We start from the raw sequence: 21,616 nt of genomic DNA, 5'->3' as shown, positions 1-21,616 counted from the left end.
GGGAGGTGCGGGGCCGCACGACGACGGCAGCGGAGCCGCCGCCGTTGGGGGATTATGGCGCCGCTGAGAGACTGTAAGGTGAGGGCAAGGTCTGAGGCGGAGCGGGACGGCGAGGCGACCCGCCTACCCTCCCCGGCCCCGCCGCAGGGACCCAGCGCGGGGAACTGCGGCCGCTCTGCCCGTGGATCTTGCTCCTGCCGGGCGCCCGGAAGCGGTGTGCGGCCGTGTGGGCCTTGGGGAGGCTCCGAGAGCCCGGCTGGGAGAGGGGCTGCTGGGTCTGAGGCGGGAGGGATGCTGAGCCGAGCCGGCTGAGGCTGACGGGAGGGCGCAGAGAGGCCGTCCCGGTGTGGTGAGGCCTCTGTGGGAGCTGGTCCCCTTGAGACCCCCCCCCCCCCCCCCCCAGTAACCCTTACACTCGGGGTGGGTTTGAGGTGGGGTGAGGCTGCTGGTGGGATCTGCAAAGGGGGATGAGTCGCTGCAGCCTTCCCTTCCGCGGGGGAAGCAAACTCGTCCCTGAACATCTCTGGGTCGCGTTCATAGTGCAGGCCTGCCCTTTCTGTGGGCCTCCTTCTTTTAACTCTAAACCAGCTTCGAGTCCAAGGGTTCAAAATCTGTCTGCAGGAGCTGGTTACTGATTAGTCTTTTGCGTGCTTTCTTCCTGATGAAGTTCACTCTACTCCTTTTTGGTTTTTTTTTGGTTAATTAGGCAGGAGGAGGTAGCAAAAGAAGCCTTGAAGATCTTCTGAGAGAGTGTTGTAGGTTCCTGAACTCTGGAGGGCTGCCACTGGAGTATCAGAGGATGTGCTAACAGCAAACTGCAAAGAGCAGAGGTTCCTCAGAGCCAGCTGGGATTCTAGCAGGAACAAAAATACAAATAAAGAGTTGCCAGATCCTGTGACTAAACTCTCATATTAAAGCAGGAGAAAAGGGCAAGGCTTTGGTCTTGCCAAGAAGCAGCAAGAAGAGCCAAGGCCATGGCGCTTCAAGAAGCATCACAGAGAAGAGTCTCTTCTGGAGTTAGAGAGGAAGGTGGTGGGAAGTTAGCGTAACAGAATTCAAAGGCAGCGTGTATGGAAATGGGAGGTGATAACTGTTTTACAAACTCTCCAGGTTGATTTTTACCTGCTTGCACCCCCCTCTGGTGTATTTCTTCAGTCACAGTCTGATACCTGAGTACAGACAAGCCCCCAAGACATGAGTGTCCCAAGTAGTCTGGGAAGGACCACTTGCGTACGACCCAGAGGACAAGGGGTGCTGGCTCATCTGTACTCCCTGTAGCTCTTTGGTTCTTGGTTGGCAACAACAGATAAGTTTTAGGACAGATCTTTTAGGAGCCAGCAGCTGTTACAGGCTGGTTCTTCCCTGCAGTCTCTTTTACCGGCATGCCGACAGGAGTAGTAGTGGCATACATGACATGGTAGCCTTGCTGCCATCCTCCTGTTGCCAGAGCAGGAATCTTCCAGTAAGGGGTGAGTTGCCTTGGCAGAGCAGAGGCTTTCTAGAGGATGGAAACAGCATGTACCTCAACTAGATCAGCAACGTCCTTCGTGATGGATGCAGGCCTTTTTTTCAGTAACCCTAGTTCTGCTTGTTTTTCTCATGCTTTCGTGCAGACGTTTTCATTCCAGTGAATCTTGGTATTAACAAATCCCCTCCGAATGGGATGACAATTTCTACCTGGCAAATACCTCGAGCTGTTGTGCAAAACAGTCAGTGACATAGAGAGCTGCTTCAAATGGAGCTTGTTTTAGACAACTAAAGATGAAAGTGGTTTGTGGCCTATTTTGCAGGGCGCCTTGAAAGGCAGCCTGTAAGTAGCAGGCCTAACTTGGCTACCCTCTTGACTTTTCTTCTTACACTATTTCTGGATATAGCATGGATTGTAAAGAAAATTTGTAATTTTACATTCCAGTCTAGTCTTTCAGGCTTGTAACTGAACATGCAAGCGCTTGAGCTGCTGGAATGTGAGCTTTTAATCCAATCACAGTGGCAAAGCTTTGGGATAGTATTATGTAGGTGTCTTTGCCTGGTTACTTAACATTTTTGACAGTTGGGTCATTTGGACCAGGAGATACCTAAAGTGTAAAATGAGATGAACTGAATTCTTGCAGCATCTGCGAGGACTGATCCCCCATTAGGAGGAGTCTGAATTGGCTGCCCTAGGTCTTTTTTTATGTCTATCCTGTGTGTTCTGTGTACTGGAATAAAAGTAATGCTGAAGTGATTGGGGCAGCTCCTCAAATGTGGGTATACTTAAGCAAGAATATATATGGTGTGCTGAATGTAAGACTGTGCTTGAGAAGCCTACGGTTATTGAGGCAGTGATGGGTATGGTAAAGGAATGCTGAATGGAGAGTGTTTAGTAGAAGTAAACCCAGATGTTATTAAAATACATGAATGGGTTGCCAAGTGAAGCACCTCAGCTTGTTAGGTGACAGGCTTTGTGGCTGTGTGGCCATACTGTGTGGGAGAAAAGGCCTGCAAGCAACTAGAGATTACATGCCTGTTTGCTGTAGGCACCCACATTGTAGGCATTTTGAAATAGGCATTGGATTTTTCATTTTGTTGCCTGAGTCACTTAAGTGAGCAGTAATGGAGGCAGCCGTGAACCAGGGTGCTGTAGCTGCTGCTGCTTAATTCCACCATTGAGTAAACTGCACATCTGCCTTATAAACTCTTTTCATTCTCCGGCAGCTAGCCAGGAGATGGAGCACCTCAGTCACTGTTACACAGCTTGCTAAGAAACTGTGGCAGCCTGATTCTGTTCTGCATTTTGGCTTTATCAAATGCTCATGTTTGTTCTTTCATAAGGCTTGTGTAGAAGCCTGTGATCCAAGTTCTTTGTTGGCTGAACTCCAACGACTCGGTGGATTTGCTCTCTCAGGCTATTTGGCCTACAAGTTACTTAAGGTATTGATTTCAGTTATAAGAAAACAGGGGTTTATTCTAACGTGTCTGCTTCACACGAGATGTGTCGGCAGCAGGGCACTAGCCAAAACTTGAGTTCTAATGAATTAAGAATTAGTCTCATTATGAGATGCGTAACCCATCAAGATTTTCTGTTACACTTTATAATTTGTTGCTTCTTTATTCCCACTGTTAACCCCAATTTACTGAGTCTTCAGATGTAACTACAACTGTTTGTGTATCTGCTTACATTGTCCTTCCAGCTTTTCTCTTTTTTTTTAAAAAAAAAAAAGGCTTAGTTGACGAAAATATCAAAACACCATCAATTTGAAAATCTGTTGGCGTAGTCTGGAAAATGAGCGTGTAAAATGAGCAGGTTTTTATTTGTTTATTGTGCAGGCCTGGCAGGATGCTGGACTTGTCCTGTCCACTACTAGCAATGAAGCCTGTAAACTATTTGATGCTACGCTGACCCAGGTATGACCAAAAAGTGTAAGAAAATGTGATTTGAAGGGGTTTGTGCATGAAACAGTCTTTGCTGTAGTCAATGTTTAAATTTCTTACCAACTGGGAGAGCCTCACAATCAGGCTGCTAAAAGAGTTCAGCCATTAGCAGGCAGCAGAAAAACCTCGTAGCAGAGGGCTATGCTGGATGCTGCAGCTGTGGGGAAAACTGCAGCCAGTGTACTCATCCTGCTTGACGTGGGAGAATCAACCAGTGGACATAAACCACCTAGAAATCCATGGTTATTAGTGCTGCTAGTGGCCAAGCTACCTTAAAGAAAACAGTTTTTCTGTTTTCCCACTATGCTGACCCTGTCCAAATCCAAAGTTTGTCTTTTAGCCATTTGTCTTGCTTGCTTTTGGATTTTACACGAGACATTGAAAAAAAGCCCAATATCACCAGGCATTCCTCAACCATCTCTCTGTCTCTCTTACAGTACGCAACCTGGGCCAATGATGAGAGCCTTGGAGGTATTGAGGGGTGTCTCTCGAAGTTAAAAGCAGCAGATCCAAATTTTGGTAAGTACAACATTTAATTCTGAGCATGGAAAGTGCTGGATAATACCTTCTGTCTTGGTATTTAACTTACTTCCCACTTGCCTAAACAAAGTGTTGGGTTATAGAATTCTGTAAAACTTCTTCAGAGTCTAGAGCAGGTTGGGATGGCTTTGTGTGGTTTCGTTTGTTTTTTTTTTCTTTTCATTTCAAGTCTTTTCAAGTGGTTATCATCAAAAGCCTGTAAAAACTTTAGGCTTATGAGACTTCCTGACCCCCGTGTGTACAAGTCTTGCTCCAAATAAACAAGCAACCCCGCCTCGTCTGTACGTAGAGATGAATTACCTGCAATGCTGTACAGCTCAAGTTGTAACGTGCTATTTTCTGTAGTAATGGGACATGTCATTGCTAATGGTTTGGAGCTGATCGGCACTGGAAGTTCAGTGCGGCTCAACAAAGAGCTGGACAGTGCAATGAGAACGATGATGATGCTTTCAAAATCACAGCCACTGACTGAGCGGGAGAAGCTTCATGTATCAGCACTGGACATGTTTGCCAGTGGGTAAGTTCACTGTCATCCCATTTAAAGGACTGTGAAGAGTTTAGCCGCCAGAGGTGGAAGAGATAGTTGGTATTAGTGTTGCCTGACACTAGCTGAGATCTAGCAAAAGATCAGGGTGAGATGTCAGTGGTTGTTCTTGAATTTATCTCTCCAAACTGTAAGCACCACGGCTAGTTAGTGAGCAGCACCATAGGAGGGGAGATGCTCTATTGCTACTGCTTCACATCGTTAAGCACTCTCTGTTTTAAAGCTGTCACAGCTCCTTCAGTGGAATATATGCTTTAGAACTAGGAAACTAAATGCGTAACTACAGTAAGGTCCAATATAATATAACACAGACTTGGATCCACAGAAGCAGAGCTACAAACAGACCTTTCTTCTGTTTTCTCCCTGTGTCAAAACTTATTTCCTCTGTAAAATAGGGAGATAGCAGAGAGTCAGAAGTGGTGTAGAGGCCCACTGTTCCCTTCAATATGATGAACGTGCACTGCAGAAGGTATGGGGTAATGATTCACTTCCATCATTTGTTTGTCAAACAAACAGGTGAGCGTGGATTTGCCTCGTGTACTTCTTAGCAAAGGTAAAGAGGAAGCTACTGAAGCCCTGTTACTATGGGTTTGATTTTCGCTAGAGGAGAGGGAAGGTGTCTTTGCACGTGTGAAGTTATATTAATTATGGTAGGTCTCTGTAAAAACTGTTCAGCCCTGTAGGAAAACCTTTAGACTTACGCTTTAAGCTCATTTCATTTTCCGTGTGTGTTACAGTGACTTGTTCTAATCCAAGGATGTTTCTGTCAAAAGGTTTCCCAGAAGGCGCTCAGTGAAGATAATGCCGTTATTACTTTCGAAAAGACTAAGGAATTCCTTCAAGGAAAAAAACAAAGTCATTTGATGTTGAATTTTCTATTTTTCAGAACAGCATGAGTTTAGAACTAACAGTAGAGGCAGGTATGTGTGCCATCTCTCAGCAATGAAATTAATTTTTTATTTCTAGCCAGCTTCCAAAAGCTTGTGATCTATGGGAACAGATTCTGCAGAGCCACCCAACTGACCTGCTAGCCCTCAAATTTTCCCACGACACTTATTTCTACCTGGGATATCAGATACAGATGCGAGATTCTGTTGCCCGGGTTTATCCTTTCTGGACACCCGATATTCCACTAAGCAGGTGGGTCATGCTTCTTTTTGAAAATTACTTTTTATCTGGTGTGCGCGTACTTTGTGTTTTTTGAGTTCAGACACATCTAAATAGCAGGATCTGTTGGAAACAAACATGTAGACAAAATCGAGGGCTTAGATGTGAATCAAACCTGACCACATCTCTCCTGTATCCCTGTTGACGCTGTTGTTGAGTGTTTCTTCTTAAGCGACCTGTGGCTCAATTAGTAAATTTTGCTGTCAAATATGGCACATGGCGTGTAACAAACAGGATAAAATCATGTCCTCGCTGAGAGCAGTGGCAAAACTCCTTCGGAATCACATTGTGGGTGATAGAGCACGTCAGTGGAAGGAAGCTGTAACTTGGAAATGTAGTTCTGAAATAAATCTCTGGCGTATACCATAACAGCTGGTGCAGCGAAGACTGACAGGAAGGCAGAATTTTTAAAAAAATTTTTTAATTCAATTCTGAAAGTTTTGGTTTCCCAAAGTTAATTCAGGATAATCTGAATCCATTGTGAATAGTTAATAAAAACTTACTTGGGATAATTTTTAAAAATTTTTAAGACCTGCTAAACTATTTGAAAGCTTTTACCTTTATACAAAAAAAAAAATTGTTAAATTTTAAGTTAAGACATATCCTTAGAGACAGATGAATAGACAACCCGCAGGCAACCATAACTTTCTGAATACTTTATGAATGTTGCTGTAGACCCATGCACTGTACCTCCATATCCAGCACAATCTTTTCTCCTCTTTTTCTGCCACAAACAGTGCAGACAATACAGACTGAAGGCTAACCTAATAATGAAGCTGAGGTACCCACAATCTCATGGCACAGAGGGGAGTGTCAAGAGTCTCATTTTTCCAGTTGTGTTACCTCAACTCGGAAAAATCTAAACTCCTTAGTTGTTTTTACTACCGTATGCTGGTTTCGTTTGTTGGGGAAGTAAGACGACTTGGCAGTTTTGACTGCATTTTTAGAAACTTTTCTGGACACAATGTTACAAAAGTGCCAGTTGTTGTCCTCTTAATTGTAAAGCAACAGGAAAAGCCCATATGCCACGCATTTCTTGAAGTATAAAAACCTGGCAAGTACTCCTTGTCCTCAGGTTTACAGGGATGTAGAGTTATATGTGAATTCATATGTTGGAAAAAAAAATATAAAATCAACTTTTATTCATCTCGATCCATGAAATAAATCAGTTGCAACATGCCACACACATTTTAGTAGTTCCTTTGCCTCAGGAGTTTAAAACCAAAACCCCAACGCTTACTTTGAGAAGCAGAAACATATCCTGTGGTATTTTGCAGTCTACGAATTTGCAAATAGAATAGCAGTTAATCATATAATCATTTAGGTTGGAAAAGAGCTTTAAGATCGAGTCCAACCATTAACCTAACGCTGCCAAGTCCATCACTAAACCATGTCCCTCAGCGCCACATCTACGTGTCTTTTAAATACCTCCAGGGATGGTAACTCAACCACTTTCCTGGGCAGCCTGTTCCAATGCCTGACAGCCCTTTTGGTGAAGGAATTTTTTTCTTATATCCAATCTAAACCTCCCCTGGTGCAACTTGAGGCCATATCCTCTTGTCCTATCACTTGTTAAATATTTCTTAAGATGACTGCATCAGGTATATGTGTAAGAGCGTGTAACAGCCCTAATTTTCCTTTACATTGGGCATTTGTGGCTTAATGGGGATGCTTTACAACCAGTTTTAAAGGGCTACTTCACATGAAACTGCTTGACTATAGTTTTGTGGGTACTGGAGCAAGTGCAAAAGGCTACCCTTAGGTGTTGCTTTTGAGATGTTGAGATCACTGTGGTGACAGCACTGTCTCCTAGCTTTCTAATTCTGCGTCTTGCAAAGGTTATGGAGATCAGCAGATTATATAAGGTAGAATTAAAAGCTGCACAGAACAAAGATGTAGATCTCAGTTCTCAAAACACTGGTGATGTGCATCTTGTTAGTGTTTCCCATGCTGGTGTCTCTGGGCCTCTCGTTTCCTGTAAGTATGAGCTAATTGTGCTTTATTCTGCAAACTTGAACCATCATTGTAACTTGAATTGTAAGGACTATTTTGAGTTAAAAGCTATTTCTAATAGGCTTTTTCAGTCCTAGCTTAAATCTAGTTCTAAATAGATGATGCACTTTTTTTTCCCTTTTGCTTAGCTACGTGAAGGGCTACTACTCTTTTGGACTCATGGAGACAAACTTTTTCGATCGTGCTGAGGAGCTTGCCCGTGAGGTAAACTGCCTGTTGTTAGCGCTAAAAGGTTTTAGAGTTCTTAAACCTGGTCCCTATCTCTGGGTGGCGGTTTGTGCAAATGCCATGAACTGACTCGCTCCATCATCCCAGCTGTTAGTAGAAGTAGCAAAGAGATAAAGCTCAACATGGAAACGCTCGTAGAGTTGCATAAGAGAATGCTTATGAAGAGAAAGAGTTCACGAACTATTCCTTAGGAAGATTCCCACATCTATGCCATACCCTGGCAGTTTCATCTTGACTGTATTTCCTTCCATTGTTTATAAGCATGCCTTGTCAGATGGTGTCAGAACACTGTATAAAATCCATATATTATCCCATCTGCTTTTTCTCCCGTGTATAATTGGCTGTTTACTCCTATTAAAGAATGTTGGATTGGTTTAATGTAATCCACTCTTGACAATCCATCCTGTTTGGGTTCCCTCTCCCTTTTTTCCCAGATGCTTGTTTCTTGATTATTGAACAATTAACTCTATAATGTTCCTGGGGATCAATTTTAGCTGGCCTGTTTCCTTTTTATGAAGATAGTAATTATACTTGACTTTCTCCAGTCCTTAGGATTATCCCTGTCCTCCAGGAGTCTCAGACACAATTAATTTCTAATGGGTGTTTTTGCCAAACTTCTGTTACATCAAATTGCTGAAAGTGACAACAGAGACTGGAAGTTAACGTTGAGCGTCTATGAAGTTAACGGCTAACTTTGTGAAATGCCTAAAACCCTAGTGGGAGGTGTTGGAGCAAGGAAGAGGAATTTGCTGAATAGTCAGAGCTGGCCATGTTCTTGTAAAAGAAATGGTAACCTGCAATGCCCTACGTCCTGGAATATACCATGCCTATGCATGCAGTTCTTTCATGGCCGGTACTGATGCACGTCTGCGAAATAAACATCATATGATAATCTTCATTAAAGCCTGCATTTTAAAGTATTTTGCAGGTATTCATTTCTATGCAGTAGAAGCTGGGAAGTGAAGTCAGCCAATAAATATTTTCTTCCTTTACTGTCCAAATCAGTTCCTGGCTGTGGTTAGTTGGAACGGTACAGGGATGTACTTAACATGCATCAGGTGAAAAGTAGGCTCTTGTTTCTATATCAGCAGTGATAAATATTGTTATTTGCAAGTTTGCAAGCTTCATCATGTTTTCCCTTTTTTCACTCATAGGCTTTGGCGATAAATCAAACAGATGCATGGTCTGTACATACTATAGCTCACATAAATGAAATGAAAGCAGAGGTGAAGAAAGGGTTAGAATTTATGAAGGAAACAGAAACCAACTGGAAGGTAAACATTCTTGTAGCATCTCTGGAAAAGTCCTTCTAGCTCTTCTTTATCTCTTCCAGCCAAACTCTTGATTTCTCTGTGTGCAATTCCTTCCTATCTGTAGACATGTTACAAACAATGAAAATTTTACATATTAGAAGAGACTATCACTTGAGGTACTATTACTATCCATGCTGCTTTTGAACCAAGAGGCAGAAAAAAATGGTGTATTAGAGGGACACATACTGTAGACTACTTTAAGCCATCGTTATTATGACTGTACACAAACACCAAACATGTCAGTAGGCCGGGATTCACACAGACTGTCCTCTCACACTGCCTTACTTTAACTAGGAATATTGTAATAAATACTCTTTTCAGCAAGTGTGTGGTTTGTACATGCATGTGCACGCACACGCAGCCCTCCCTGCTAGTTTCTTTTTCCTGGTGGAACTGATTAGGTATTTCACGTGGCCTTTTACAGTCAGGTGAAACATCAGACGTGAAAATTGTGATTTATTGGTGTATGATTTATATATATGTGATTTATTGTGTGGTGTATAAAACTAAAGTGGCCTGTGATATGTTCACAAGCTTTTTGCTGAGACTGAGGTGGGCACCGAGAGTCATTTGAGGAACCTGGCTAAAGCTCTTCATGAGCACCTGAGATGATGTGTGAAACGACACAGTCAAATAAGAGGTTTTAGAAGATGCATAAAATATCTGTTTGCTTCTGGATAGGGAAGGATTTTTAAAGGTCAACTGTAAAGAAAAGCGAAATGATGCTTTTTTCTCTTCTGGGGTACTGGAGTTGCTTTATATTCCCAGCAAATTTTAGTATCTCTCAGAGTATTGAACAGCTTAATTAGTCAGTAATATGGTCCTTTGCTGTAATTTGTATTTGTGTTGGACAGCATGTGTTTTCCCAATGATTGTGTGTGTCATATTCAAAGTAGAAGGCTGAGAGGTTTGAATTTGTTAGAACCTGTAAGAGTCTATTTTTAGAGTCATCTGAGCTGACCTTTCCACCTCACCCAAAGAGCAGGGCTGGAAAATGAGGTTAGAAGGACTGTTTATTTTGCCCTTGTTTTTTTAAGTTAAGATACCAAGCTTGGAAGTGCAGGCAGAAAACCCTTGCTTGAGGTTCATATCTGTCATTTCTCAGAAAGTATTTTGCCCCTTGTTCTATTGGTTTTAAAGAAACGGTGGTACAGGGGGCTGATAGTTTGGGTGATACCATAAAAACTCCCCATCACTGACTTTTGCATCAATTTTTGAACCCTTTGTTAAAATAGTTGCATGCCTCTTGTCATTTACAGCCTTTATCCAACTAAAATAAAGTAATAAAGTGCAAGATCAATAAGTAGAATTGTCTGATGTACCTTTGTGCTTGTCGCAGTATAGTTAAGATCTATGACAGGTGATGTTATAGTGATTTTTATAATCGCTTCTTTTGTGCAATATTTTTCATCTTAGCCATCATGAATACAGAGCGTTAAAATGTAAACGCATCAAAAAACAGCAAGTCTCTCTCAGGGATTTAATAAAGTTGCTTGTATTTTGCCTGGTGATTTTAAATTTTTATCTAATGACCAGGATCATCTACCTGTATTGCCACAGTATTTGGCCTCCTTATGTTGTTTTTAATCCATCTTTCTCCTTCCCAATAAGTGGCAAAGATTTGCTACAGGTTTTCTTTACTTTATAGTTTTGTTTCTCCACCACCCTCCACCAAAATCGGATGCCATTTGTTTTATACGTACATTTCAGCACAAAATCAAAAGGGGCAAATTGGCAGAGAGGTCTCCTCTGGCAAAACAGTGCTGTTTAGTATTAAATGGGAATGTTTTTTCTCATGAGGTGTTGGAATGAGTTCCCATAGCCTACATTTATTTATTTATTTATTTAGTAACCTGCAAGCTTCATTCTCCTTTAGCAATTTAATCTCATTCAGAACTCAAAATCAGCAGCAGAAAAAGGGGGTTCTTTCATTCAGTGAGGTAATCCCATGTTCTTGTTTGTATGACATTTGGAATTGTAGTAAACTTGATATTATCAGCCAAGCACTTAACTACATCAGTTGCTCAGGTTTGGTTTGTGATTTAATATTAAGCAAGTAAAGATTACCAGAATGTTTATCTTAGCACCATAAAGTTCTGACATTCACTAGGAACCTTTGTGCTTCCTGACAGTTGTCACCATTTTCACGAAGATGCTTTTTCCACTTGTGAGAACATTAACTACAGCACTGGGAGAGAATGAGAGGAAAGGGATGAACCTTTCTGGTATTTCAATTTTGACCAAAGGATTATGGAATTATTTTCCTGTTTGTCGATTCTCAGTGTGCTCACTAAAGTGAACTGCAATGATGCTGTCTTGAAGTGCAGGCTAGGGAAGAGGATTTGCTGAAAAGGACAGTGCAAAGTTGGTACGGTTCAGCAAATACTCATCTCATCTTGTGAACTGCCAATGCGTTTGGTATCTGGTCCATAATATAACATATGTTAAAGAAGAAATTCCTCTCTGTCTAAGCTGAATGTCTGGACGGATGGGATAAATGGCCCTCATAAAGTGGGTATCTCTCTCCACTGACTATCCAGGTTACTTTAGACACAATTCCTTAATTTTGGATAGGATAAATCTCACTCTTGTTATAGATTGTGGGGTTTTTTTCCTAAGGAAAAAAAAAAGTGCTGCAGAAGGGTGAATTCTGAGGCAATTGAAATTCTTCTCTGGAAAATGACGTGGGGGAAACATTGTTTTTGAGGCGTCTCCCTGAGCAAGAAGCAAACGTACCAATTGAGAAGGTATCCTGGCAGGTTGATTTAAAGTTCTTGTCTTTTCTGTCTCATTAAGTATTCAGTTTTGCTGAAAACAGAAATCTGACTAGATATGTTTAAATAGGAAGTTATTTTGTAAATAATATTTTCTCTACTCTCTTCTTTTTTTTTTTTTCCAGAACATTGATATGCTTGCTTGCCATAATTACTGGCACTGGGCTTTATACTTTATTGAAAAGGTAGGAGGTATTTTCACATAGGTGTTTTATTGTCCAGATAGGTCATTCATCTAATGCTATTTAAAAGGCAGACCTAACATTTACAGGTTTTTTTTCCAGCTGTTTAAAGAGGTGTTTCTATAAAACAGCACAATGCCATTTTTACAAGCTAGTCCTTTATTACAGTTATTTTGAGAAGTTTTAATTACATTGGTCAAAGTTACATGATCTTTGCACGTTGAAAAATCGCTGTGAGATTATTGCATGTTTGAAGATCAAAGAGTCTCACTAATTACACTTGGCAGAGTTATTTGACAGAAAGATGAACTTGGATCTCTAATTTTCAGACAAGAATTAGACAAAATTCTCTCCAAATTCAGTACTAATTTGCTGGCCCAAAAATTTGCTGACTATAAAGAAGAGGCAAGGAGCTCTAAATTTGGTCACCCATATTATTAATTATTAATGTTACTAATTCTTGCTATTGAAACACTTTAAAAATGGTTGCGATTTTATCCAACCTGTCTGGTTGCAATGCTGAATTTCCTTGTATTTAATAATGCTTGGCACTCGTGGGGTTCAATTCAGTAGGGTGACAAACGTGACATCATCAAGAAGGCAGTGTACTTGAGAACAGAGCAACTTGCTTGTGTTCCGTATTATTAACATAGAAGGAGCATAATTCTCGACAGCAGTCTAGTAGCTTGTTTATTTTGCCACCTTCTACCTGTGCAACGTTTTTGTTGGCTGCTTAAAATTATTTTTCTTCCTACCTTTTTGCATACACCGTGGGATGCACTAATTTTTGCAGAAATCCCTGAAAGGAACATTAGAATTGAGAGGTAATAGCTTGTCTTTCTCCTTCATGTGTAACTTAACACCAGTATTGGTACCTATTGGACGGGACAGGGGGTAATGCTTTTAAATTGGAAGAGGAGAGATTTAGATTAGATATTAGGAGGAAATTCTTTACTGTGAGGGTGGTGAAGCACTGGAACGGGTTGCCCAGGAAGGTTGTGGATGCCCCATCCCTGGAAGTGTTGAAGGCCAGGCTGGATGGGGCTTTGAGCAACCTGCTCTAGTGGAGGTGTCCCTGCCCATGGCAGGGCGGTTGGAACTCAATGATCTTTAAGGTCGCTTCCAACTCTAACCATTCTGTGATTCTGTGATTCTATTATTAAATGAAACCTGGCCATACTGATTATTTTGCCTAGTAAATCCTGGTTTATCTTAGGCTTCATTCTTTCTTTTAATACCTCAGGGTTTCTCTGACTTGGTTTGTTTTGATTAAGTCGTGAGGCAGTTGTGAAGTAATGTTATGACATCTATTAATTGTAGGTATGTCTTTGGTTAATCATGCAGTCCTCGTTTGCTTTTACAGGGTGACTATGAAGCTGCTTTGACAATTTATGACAATCACGTGAGTAGGGGCCTTTTTTTCTTTACTGAGAACGTGTTTAAGACCATGATACGTGCGTTCTTCCTTCTGTGTAAGATTGAAACCTATCACAGTGTGCCATATATGTATATGTATTATTTACATCTGTTGTTACAGTTTTTTAGGGAAACTGTTTCTTAACTGTTAAAATGCCCAAAGGACGCGCATGTTATTACATAGTTCAAGTGTTTCTTACACTTGTGCTTGAAAGAGCTGCAATGGCACTGTTGGTACTGTTTCCCATTCTGTCCGTGTTTCATGCTCGTGCTTTGTAGGTCTAAATGCTCCTGCTGAAAAAAAGCTTTTTAAAAGGATGTAAGATAATTTTCCTATGAAGTCAAGTTATCTTTGCAAAGAACTGAGTTAGCTACTAAGTCAACAAAAGCATGCTTTTCATTCCTAGTTAAATTATTATGGTTCTTTACTGTCTGGATTTCAAAATAATCTTTGTAAATAAGGAATATCAAATTAGATAGGATAATGTATCTTTGTAAGGATTATACAAATAATGCAAGGATTAAGAAAGCTACAGGGCAGACTCCTATCTGCTAACCTTGAAAAAGTTAAGTAATATTTATGGTACTATTTTGGAAAAACTAAAATACCTTGGTGACTCGCCATACTTACAGAGTTTAACTTCATAGCTGGAAAAACAACACAAATAAAGCAATATAAGTGTTTGTCATTGCAAAGTGCTGCAATGAGGGTATTTTTGAATGATAAGAAGATAAAATTAATTCTATACTGCGAAAATAAGTTTGATTATCTGAGTAAGTTCCCACTAGCACATCAGTTGGGCAGCTTATGAATACCTGTGATTACAGATTGCTCCCCGGTGTCTGTTGAGTGGAAGCATGCTGGATATAGTAGATAACTGCTCGATGCTGTATAGGCTTCATCTGGAAGGTAGGATATCCACCTGCCATGCTTTTTTAAACTGTAAGGGGAACAGGTTTGCCTCTCCTTTCCCCTGCCTTGCACGTTGGAGAAGTATTTAAAGATACTTACAGAGCAAGCTTGGTCAGTGTTACAGAAGAAATCTTCTGTTACGGAAGAAAATTCTGCTGTTGAGAAAAGTCTCAATGGGATATTCCCAATAATGTGCATAACCTTTATTCTTCCCAAGACTTTTTTTTTTTTCCATGCCACTGCACTGTGGTATTCCATTCAGCTCAGGCTAGCATAGGTCATATATTTCTCTTCTGACAAATTCACTTGTATTGTCCCTGGAGATTTGAGGCTGGACAATCAAGTACATAAGCCTCGCAAAAGCTGTAGAGCTTCCTTGAAGTAAATTTAATTTAGATACTTAATTTTCTATTTTGATACTAATTGAAATAGCTAGTACACGTGTATAAGCCTCTGACTTTTGTGCACTCTCCTAAGTAAGTGGCATTTTTCCTTGCGAGTGTTTATATACTCGAGTTCATGAAGGGGGGAGAGTATTATTTTCACAGTATTCTGCTGAAACACTAATCATGCATTGGGTTTGTTTATGAAACCCATCTTATCACTCTGTATAATTTGATTGCTACAGGCAGTTCATTATGAACATCATCTCCAAGAAGACATGAGTAATCTCGTAATAAAGCCAGAACCTCACATAATGCAATTTAGAATATTGGTTATAAATTATGGACAGTCAATAAACTCTTTGCCCAAATATGCCAGGCTGATCATTGCGCTCTAAATTTTGCCACATCAGGAAATGTTTTCTTGAGTTTAGTAGGAATGCTATTTATGCTGGCTGACTAAAAGTATATTGCAAAGTCATGCTTTTGCATGTGGTGTTTTTATTGAGGAAAATATTTTATTTACTATCAGGTGTAAAGCTTGGAGACAGGTGGAACAACGTTCTCAAGCTTACAAAGCAGCACACCAAAGATCACATTCTTCTGTTCAATGATGTACATTTCTTGATGTCCTCACTTGGAGCCAAAGACCACAAAACTACTGATGAGCTTTTAACAACTCTTCAGGAGCTTGCCAAGTAAGCAAGTGAATTAAAGTATTGTATTCAATAAATATTTTGTCCTCTGAACTTCAGGGTGATAAGATGTCTGGCTTGCTGAAGCAATACAGTTTCTTCCCCCCTACACCCTGTTTTTCCTCTGTTTCAGCATCTATTGCTACCTTTAAAAAAGAAGGAAGGAGAACCTGAAATTGTCACTATTTGTTCCTAGCTATAATGCCCATCAATCAAAAATAATTAAAAAATAACTTTTTAAGAGTACTTATGAAAACAAATAACTGTCAAATCAAGCCTTAAGCGTGTCTGATTTGTCTAAGGTAGGAAATGGTGAATATGTGTAGGTGTAAGTGTATAAATGTGTAAGTGTAAATCAAACTGCACACACACACCACGTCAGGGAAGCACTACTGACTGTATGCTACTTATCCCTTCACCCGGTGCTTCCTTTGGCCTATGTGTTCAGTCTTTTGTAGTAATACAGCTGGACACTTTTAGCTGTAGTTTGAAGTATTATAAAGCTTAATTTTGATCTGAGAAAACAGACAGTGAGATGAAGGGATTATATTAATGATTGGTTTAATAGATTAATCTATGTGTATCGTGATCAGCTAAATGGTACCCAAGTTGCGTTTTGTATTTGTTAAAAAAGCACTTATAAAACCTTGACACAAAAAACAGTCATTCTTGGCTTTTCTTTGCTATTTTTCCCTAGCCTTTGAAATTTGAAGTTGGCAAGAATATATTTTTTTTTTTTTTTTTTGGTAAAGTATTCCACGGCGCTCTCTGGTGGTTGATATCATGTGCATATTTTCACAGATGGAAATGTGAATTCCATCTGTGTGTATTTTCTCAGAGAGCTGGAACAAATTCTTAAATGAAGAATTGTTTCATCGTTTTCATCATTAACTATCTCAAACTGCTTACTTAACATGCACATCTGTTGTGCGCTTCTGACTTTCCAGGGTGCCGTATTTTGTTTAAGGAATGATAAACACATAGGGCAACACCGCATACTGAAAAATCAACACTGACCTAGTGGAAGAAATGAGCAATTAGTAATACTCATCAAGAAGGAGGGCACAGGGTATGCTCTGTGTTTTCGTAAATTTAAGGTACTAGTGTGGGAGTGTGACCCTCAGCTGTCGTTGCAAGCTCTCAAAACAGAAGCCAGTGACTAAGGTTCCTCAATTTTAAAGATTTAATTGCAAAATTTACAGAAAAAATCTGTTCTAAACAATAGATGGAATTTATAGCATTGAACACTGTATTCTCAGGAATAATTTATATTACTTGGGATAGAAAGCCCTCTTGTTGCCAGCCAGCCTTTTGGCACGGAAATGACACCACCTCCAAGATCTAATCACTGTAAGCTCCTTCTGTAGCAGTGGAAAAACATGATTTCATGTTGTCCTCTGCAGGTCTTGCCTATCGATCAAAGAGCTACAGTTTGGTTACTTGTATTTTTACTTTTTTTTTTTTTAATATTGGCAAGGATACCTGCTAGAATGTATACTTCCTTCTGCAGGCAGATTGTCATGCTATATGCCTCTTCTGCTCTTAAATGAGTTAGGATACGAGCACTAAGAATAAAAAAGTGAAAAAAAAATAAAACAAACCAAAAAAACTTAAGAGCTAGCTAAAATCCATTCCTGTTTGTGGGCCTAAAAGCAGTCTGTCATGGTTAGAATAAAAGAGCAGACTTGGAGAACTGTCACTGGGAATAGAGTTTATATTACAAAGCCAGTGAGGCACTGTGCTGTGTGGCGAGCTGTTTGCTGGGGTTTTTTTTGTAGAAAAAACCAAATATCTGCAGGCAGTGACAGACTAGCAATAAAATATGCATATTTATAACTTGACTTACAGGAGTTAACCACTTTCTCCTTCTACAGAGCACCTTGTGAAGACCATGAGCTTTCCCTGGCTCCCAGTTTGGGGTTGCCGCTGTGCCAGGCTTTTGTAGAGTTTGAAAATGGGAATTGTGATAAAGCTGTAGACCTGCTGTACCCAATCCGTTATCAACTAATCCAAGTAGGAGGCAGTAATGCTCAGGTAAAGGAGATCAAGAAAAGACTTTTTGATACGACTTAATCCTCTTCCAGTAGCCTCCATTAGGCACTTACAGTATTAACACCACTTCATTCTCAGAAAGTGAAAAGCTAAACTCTGCTTGTTGACTGAATCCTGTTTGCAAACACTTATTAGCAGTTAGCTATTTAATTTTTCTTGGTGACATGTTTCCTTCCTGGTTTTAATAATTTGGTAAACGAGACATTGTAACCAGCAATATTTTATAAGTTACTTATTACTTTGTATTTTTGCTGACTTTTTTTTTTTTCAGAGAGATATTTTCAGCCAGTTACTGATTCATGCCGCTTTAAATTCTAAATCACAAGCCAAACGAAACCTTGCAAGGTGAGCATTTTTCCTGATGAGGATTTGTGGAAGTAGTACTGTTACTAAAAGTAAGGAGTAGTGAGTGTACTCAAACCCCTAAATTAAGGCTAAAATTATGTGCAAGCATTTGTGTTAAATGTAGTAACATTTAACTAGGATTAAAAAGTAAAATAGCTTCCAGTTCCAAAAGTACAGTCTTACAGTCTGGATGAATGATCTGTATTTGTTCAAGGGCAGTTGATTTTCAAATGGTTCTGTCTTAAAATGTGGCCTCCTGCCTGTTCCTCAGTGTATTTACTTAATGGACTGCTAAACGTCCGTGAACTGCTAAAAAATCAAGTATATCCTAATGATGACGTGCGCTTTATTGGTAAATAAGACGTGGAGAGCCTGATCTGTGAGGTTGCCTTACTACAAATCACAAGAACCTTGTTGGGTAAAAATCATAGATGTTGTTCATTGACCCATATTGAGTTCTGTTGAAACGTATTGACGGGGTCTGCCTGCGCTCTTTAAAGAATGGATCCTCGGGCCAATATGAAGCCTTGCCTCTTCACCTCCCGAGGTCTCTTTGAAATATATGAAAATTAAACGAAATATCGGAATTATTCTTCCATGCGCTCTGATCTCTGAGTGCTCACGTTCAGTCTCTATCAGTGCTGAGGAGAATGCTGTTCTGCCTAAACTGACCACCAAGGCCAAATAAGGGAAATCTGCAGGCCTTTTGGTTACCGTTTTCCTCCTCTTACAAGAATACTGCTGGTGATCTCTGATGTTGTATCATGACCACCTTCCCGTTTCTCTCCTACCTCTCCTCTTTACCCAGGTGCCTCCTGAGGGAACGTGATGGGATGAGACCAAACTCACCAATGACGGAGCGACTCATGAGGAAGGCAGCAGCTGTTCATTCAATGGCATAAGGTGTTCCTCTGTGTTTCAGCTGAAAGAGCAATAAGCTTTCCAATCAAAGACTGGGCGCAGGGAGTAAACCCAGTCTACTCTCTAGTAATCTCTAGTAAACCATGCTAGAGATTCATAGTAGGTAAGAGTACCCTATGAATCAGAGATCTGGTGATGATTTCTTTAAAAAAAAACTATACAGCTGTTGTATTTCAGGAGGTTGTAGATTAGATGATTCCACAAAGAAAAAAGAAGATAACCTGCTGATAATGCACAGCTTTCTGAAGCATCCCGGGACACTGCTTTTTCTGGTATATTTTCCTGAAAGTTCCCTCTGACTCTGATTGTATACAGTACAGTAACAGTGCCTGGATTTCAATCATTCATTGGCCCGATTTGTTACTTTGTTAATATGTTAAATAATCAGTAAACTGCTCGGGTAATTCAAACGGACCTTTTAAATGTGGCTAATAGGAAAGTATGGGGCTAGAGCCAATACAGGCATCAACTGAATTCCGTATCAAGCTTCCAGTCCATTCAGGCATGAGTCAGAGACTGGCATTACAGATTGCTCTGCATTCAGGATCTCTTTCCAGGTGCATATTTTTAAACTTCCTCTCATAAAATGTTAAACTTTTTCCATTCAATATAGCACCTCAGAGCTTTCTGAAATTACTATGTGACCGAAACCCGACAAGAGGGATAATAGCTGACTGCGACTATTCTAATGTGGGTACTCCCTTGGCATTTTTACATCTTTCAGGAAAACAAAAGTCTGGATTTCAGCTAAAACAGTGCCATCTCTGAATGGTAGTTTAGACTGGTGTCTTTGTGCTTACCTGAGCCTTTGGAAAGTCAGGTCTTACTACTCAGTAGCACGAGTCCCCGCGTGTTACCAAAGTAAAGTTTAAAACCAGTGTTAAAGCGTGCACTTTATAGGGCTATCTCAGAGGAGGTGAAGACTGGAAGGGAGCTTCTGCCGTAGGAAAAGAGCTAAGGGGAACTGATACAAAGCTTTGTCCCGGCACAAGTGATGTGACAAACTTTGGTGCTGCAAAAGAGGCACAATATGAGCCATGTACTTCTGTGAAATTCTGGTGCCTTTGGATTCCTGGAGCGTAGCTGAGCTAACAGATTGCCTTGCAACAGTAACCCAGAAATCCTTAATGAAGGGAAAGATGATATTTCAAGCCAAAAAATGAACTAATGCCTCTTCTTTTATCCGAATGGAAACGCCACAATCTTCAACTGCCCAAGCTCTGGTTTTGGTATCACATCTGCAAGCTCTCTGAGACACAAACACCTGCCCCTTCTTCCTGTCTGGCTCGGGCTCTTCCCCATGTCCCACAGCAGCCCCATCCCACATACAGTTTCCTTTTGACCTAAAAAAACACTTTCGTAGCTGGCCCTGCACTACCCCTGGAGTTCCTGCATAGAGGAATAAGATGTGGAAGTGCCTTGCTGCAACCCTTCCTCCGCCAGCCCTCACTTGAGGAAAAAAAAAAAAGTTTAATTTGAAATCAGGGATAATTTTTGAAACCAGGTAAGGGTATTGCATCCTTGTGTGCAGCCTTTTGAAACCTGCACACAGTCAAAGATACCTGTTCTTCAGCTTCATCGCTGCTTTAGCTGTCCAGCCGTGTCTGTGATGGGCTCACTCTGTGCCGAACTTCTCCTACATTTTTCCCATTATTTTAATCGGCGCATTTCAAGCAATGACTTTCACCAGGTAGCTTTTTTACTCAAGGAATGTAACAAACCTTATTAGGGAACAAAAGCCTGAGAAATCTGGGGGCTGTTTATGACGCTTGTAGTTTATGGGATCCGTTGCTACACAAATTTAAGGATGACGCTTGTAGTACTTTTGATATAATGTGGTTGAGAATTTTGGCTGCTTTACATCAATAAATTCGAAGAGTGCTCAGTTGAGCAGCAAGTATATGACTTCTTTGCCTGTACGCATGAAGCTTTTAAATGGGTTATTCAGCTTAATTTCATAAACCCGTAACAGTATGTGTCCTCTTTTCTTCCATGAACGTGACTAGAAGCTTTTTCATTCTAGTACTACACATTTTGCCCATAGATGAGATCTTCTGGTTTTCTGCCTTATCTTCCCCTTATTTTTAGCTGACATACTCGAATCATTCTGTCTTGCTTTACCATGCTGTGGCTGAACTGTTTTCAGTTACCATTATGGAAAATAATTAACAAGCAGGTAGCTCAGAATCACAGAGTAATTTGGTTGGATGGGACCTTTGAGATCATCGAGTCCAACCAACAAAAAACAAAAACAAACAAAAAACAAACAACAACAAAAAAACCAAACCAAAAAAACCACACCCAAAAATTCCAGAACACCAAAACCAAATCAAACCAAACACCCACAACCACACACCGCACCCACCCACAAACAGACACAAACCAACCATCTCGGGCACTAGAGCATGCCCTGAAGTGCCACGTCTACACGTTCCTTAAATACCTCCAGGGACGGCGACTCCACCACCTCCCTGGGCAGGCTGTTCCAGTGCCTGACCACCCTCTCAGTAAAGTCATTCTTCCTAATATCTAATCTAAACCTCCCCTGCCCCAACTTTACACCATTTCCTCTGGTCCTGTCATTATTCCCTTGGGAGAAGAGGCCAACACCCACCTCTCTACACCCTCCTTTCAGGGAGTTGTAGAGGGCAATGAGGTCCCCCCTCAGCCTCCTCTTCTCCAAACTAAACATGCCCAGTTCCCTCAGCCTCTCCTCATA

At 40.7% G+C, this 21,616-nt stretch overlaps 1 protein-coding gene across 1 annotated transcript; it reads left to right on the top strand.

The window, feature by feature from the left end:
- On the top strand, positions 1 to 20,856 carry TTC38 (tetratricopeptide repeat domain 38). Its single transcript, XM_074168308.1, has 14 exons — positions 1 to 78; positions 3,307 to 3,384; positions 3,849 to 3,930; positions 4,297 to 4,468; positions 5,462 to 5,635; positions 7,804 to 7,879; positions 9,058 to 9,177; positions 12,116 to 12,175; positions 13,536 to 13,574; positions 14,417 to 14,498; positions 15,417 to 15,582; positions 17,454 to 17,613; positions 17,903 to 17,976; positions 18,785 to 20,856. The coding sequence occupies exons 1-14, from the start codon at positions 55 to 57 to the stop codon at positions 18,876 to 18,878; spliced, it is 1,401 nt and encodes a 466-aa protein (XP_074024409.1). The 5' UTR covers positions 1 to 54; the 3' UTR covers positions 18,879 to 20,856.
- Positions 20,857 to 21,616: the final 760 nt, after the last annotated feature.

The sequence above is a fragment of the Numenius arquata genome, chromosome 1 (genome assembly GCF_964106895.1).
Source record: "Numenius arquata chromosome 1, bNumArq3.hap1.1, whole genome shotgun sequence".
NCBI classification, from domain to species: domain Eukaryota; kingdom Metazoa; phylum Chordata; class Aves; order Charadriiformes; family Scolopacidae; genus Numenius; species Numenius arquata.
This window is presented reverse-complemented; position numbering and strand designations above follow the sequence as displayed.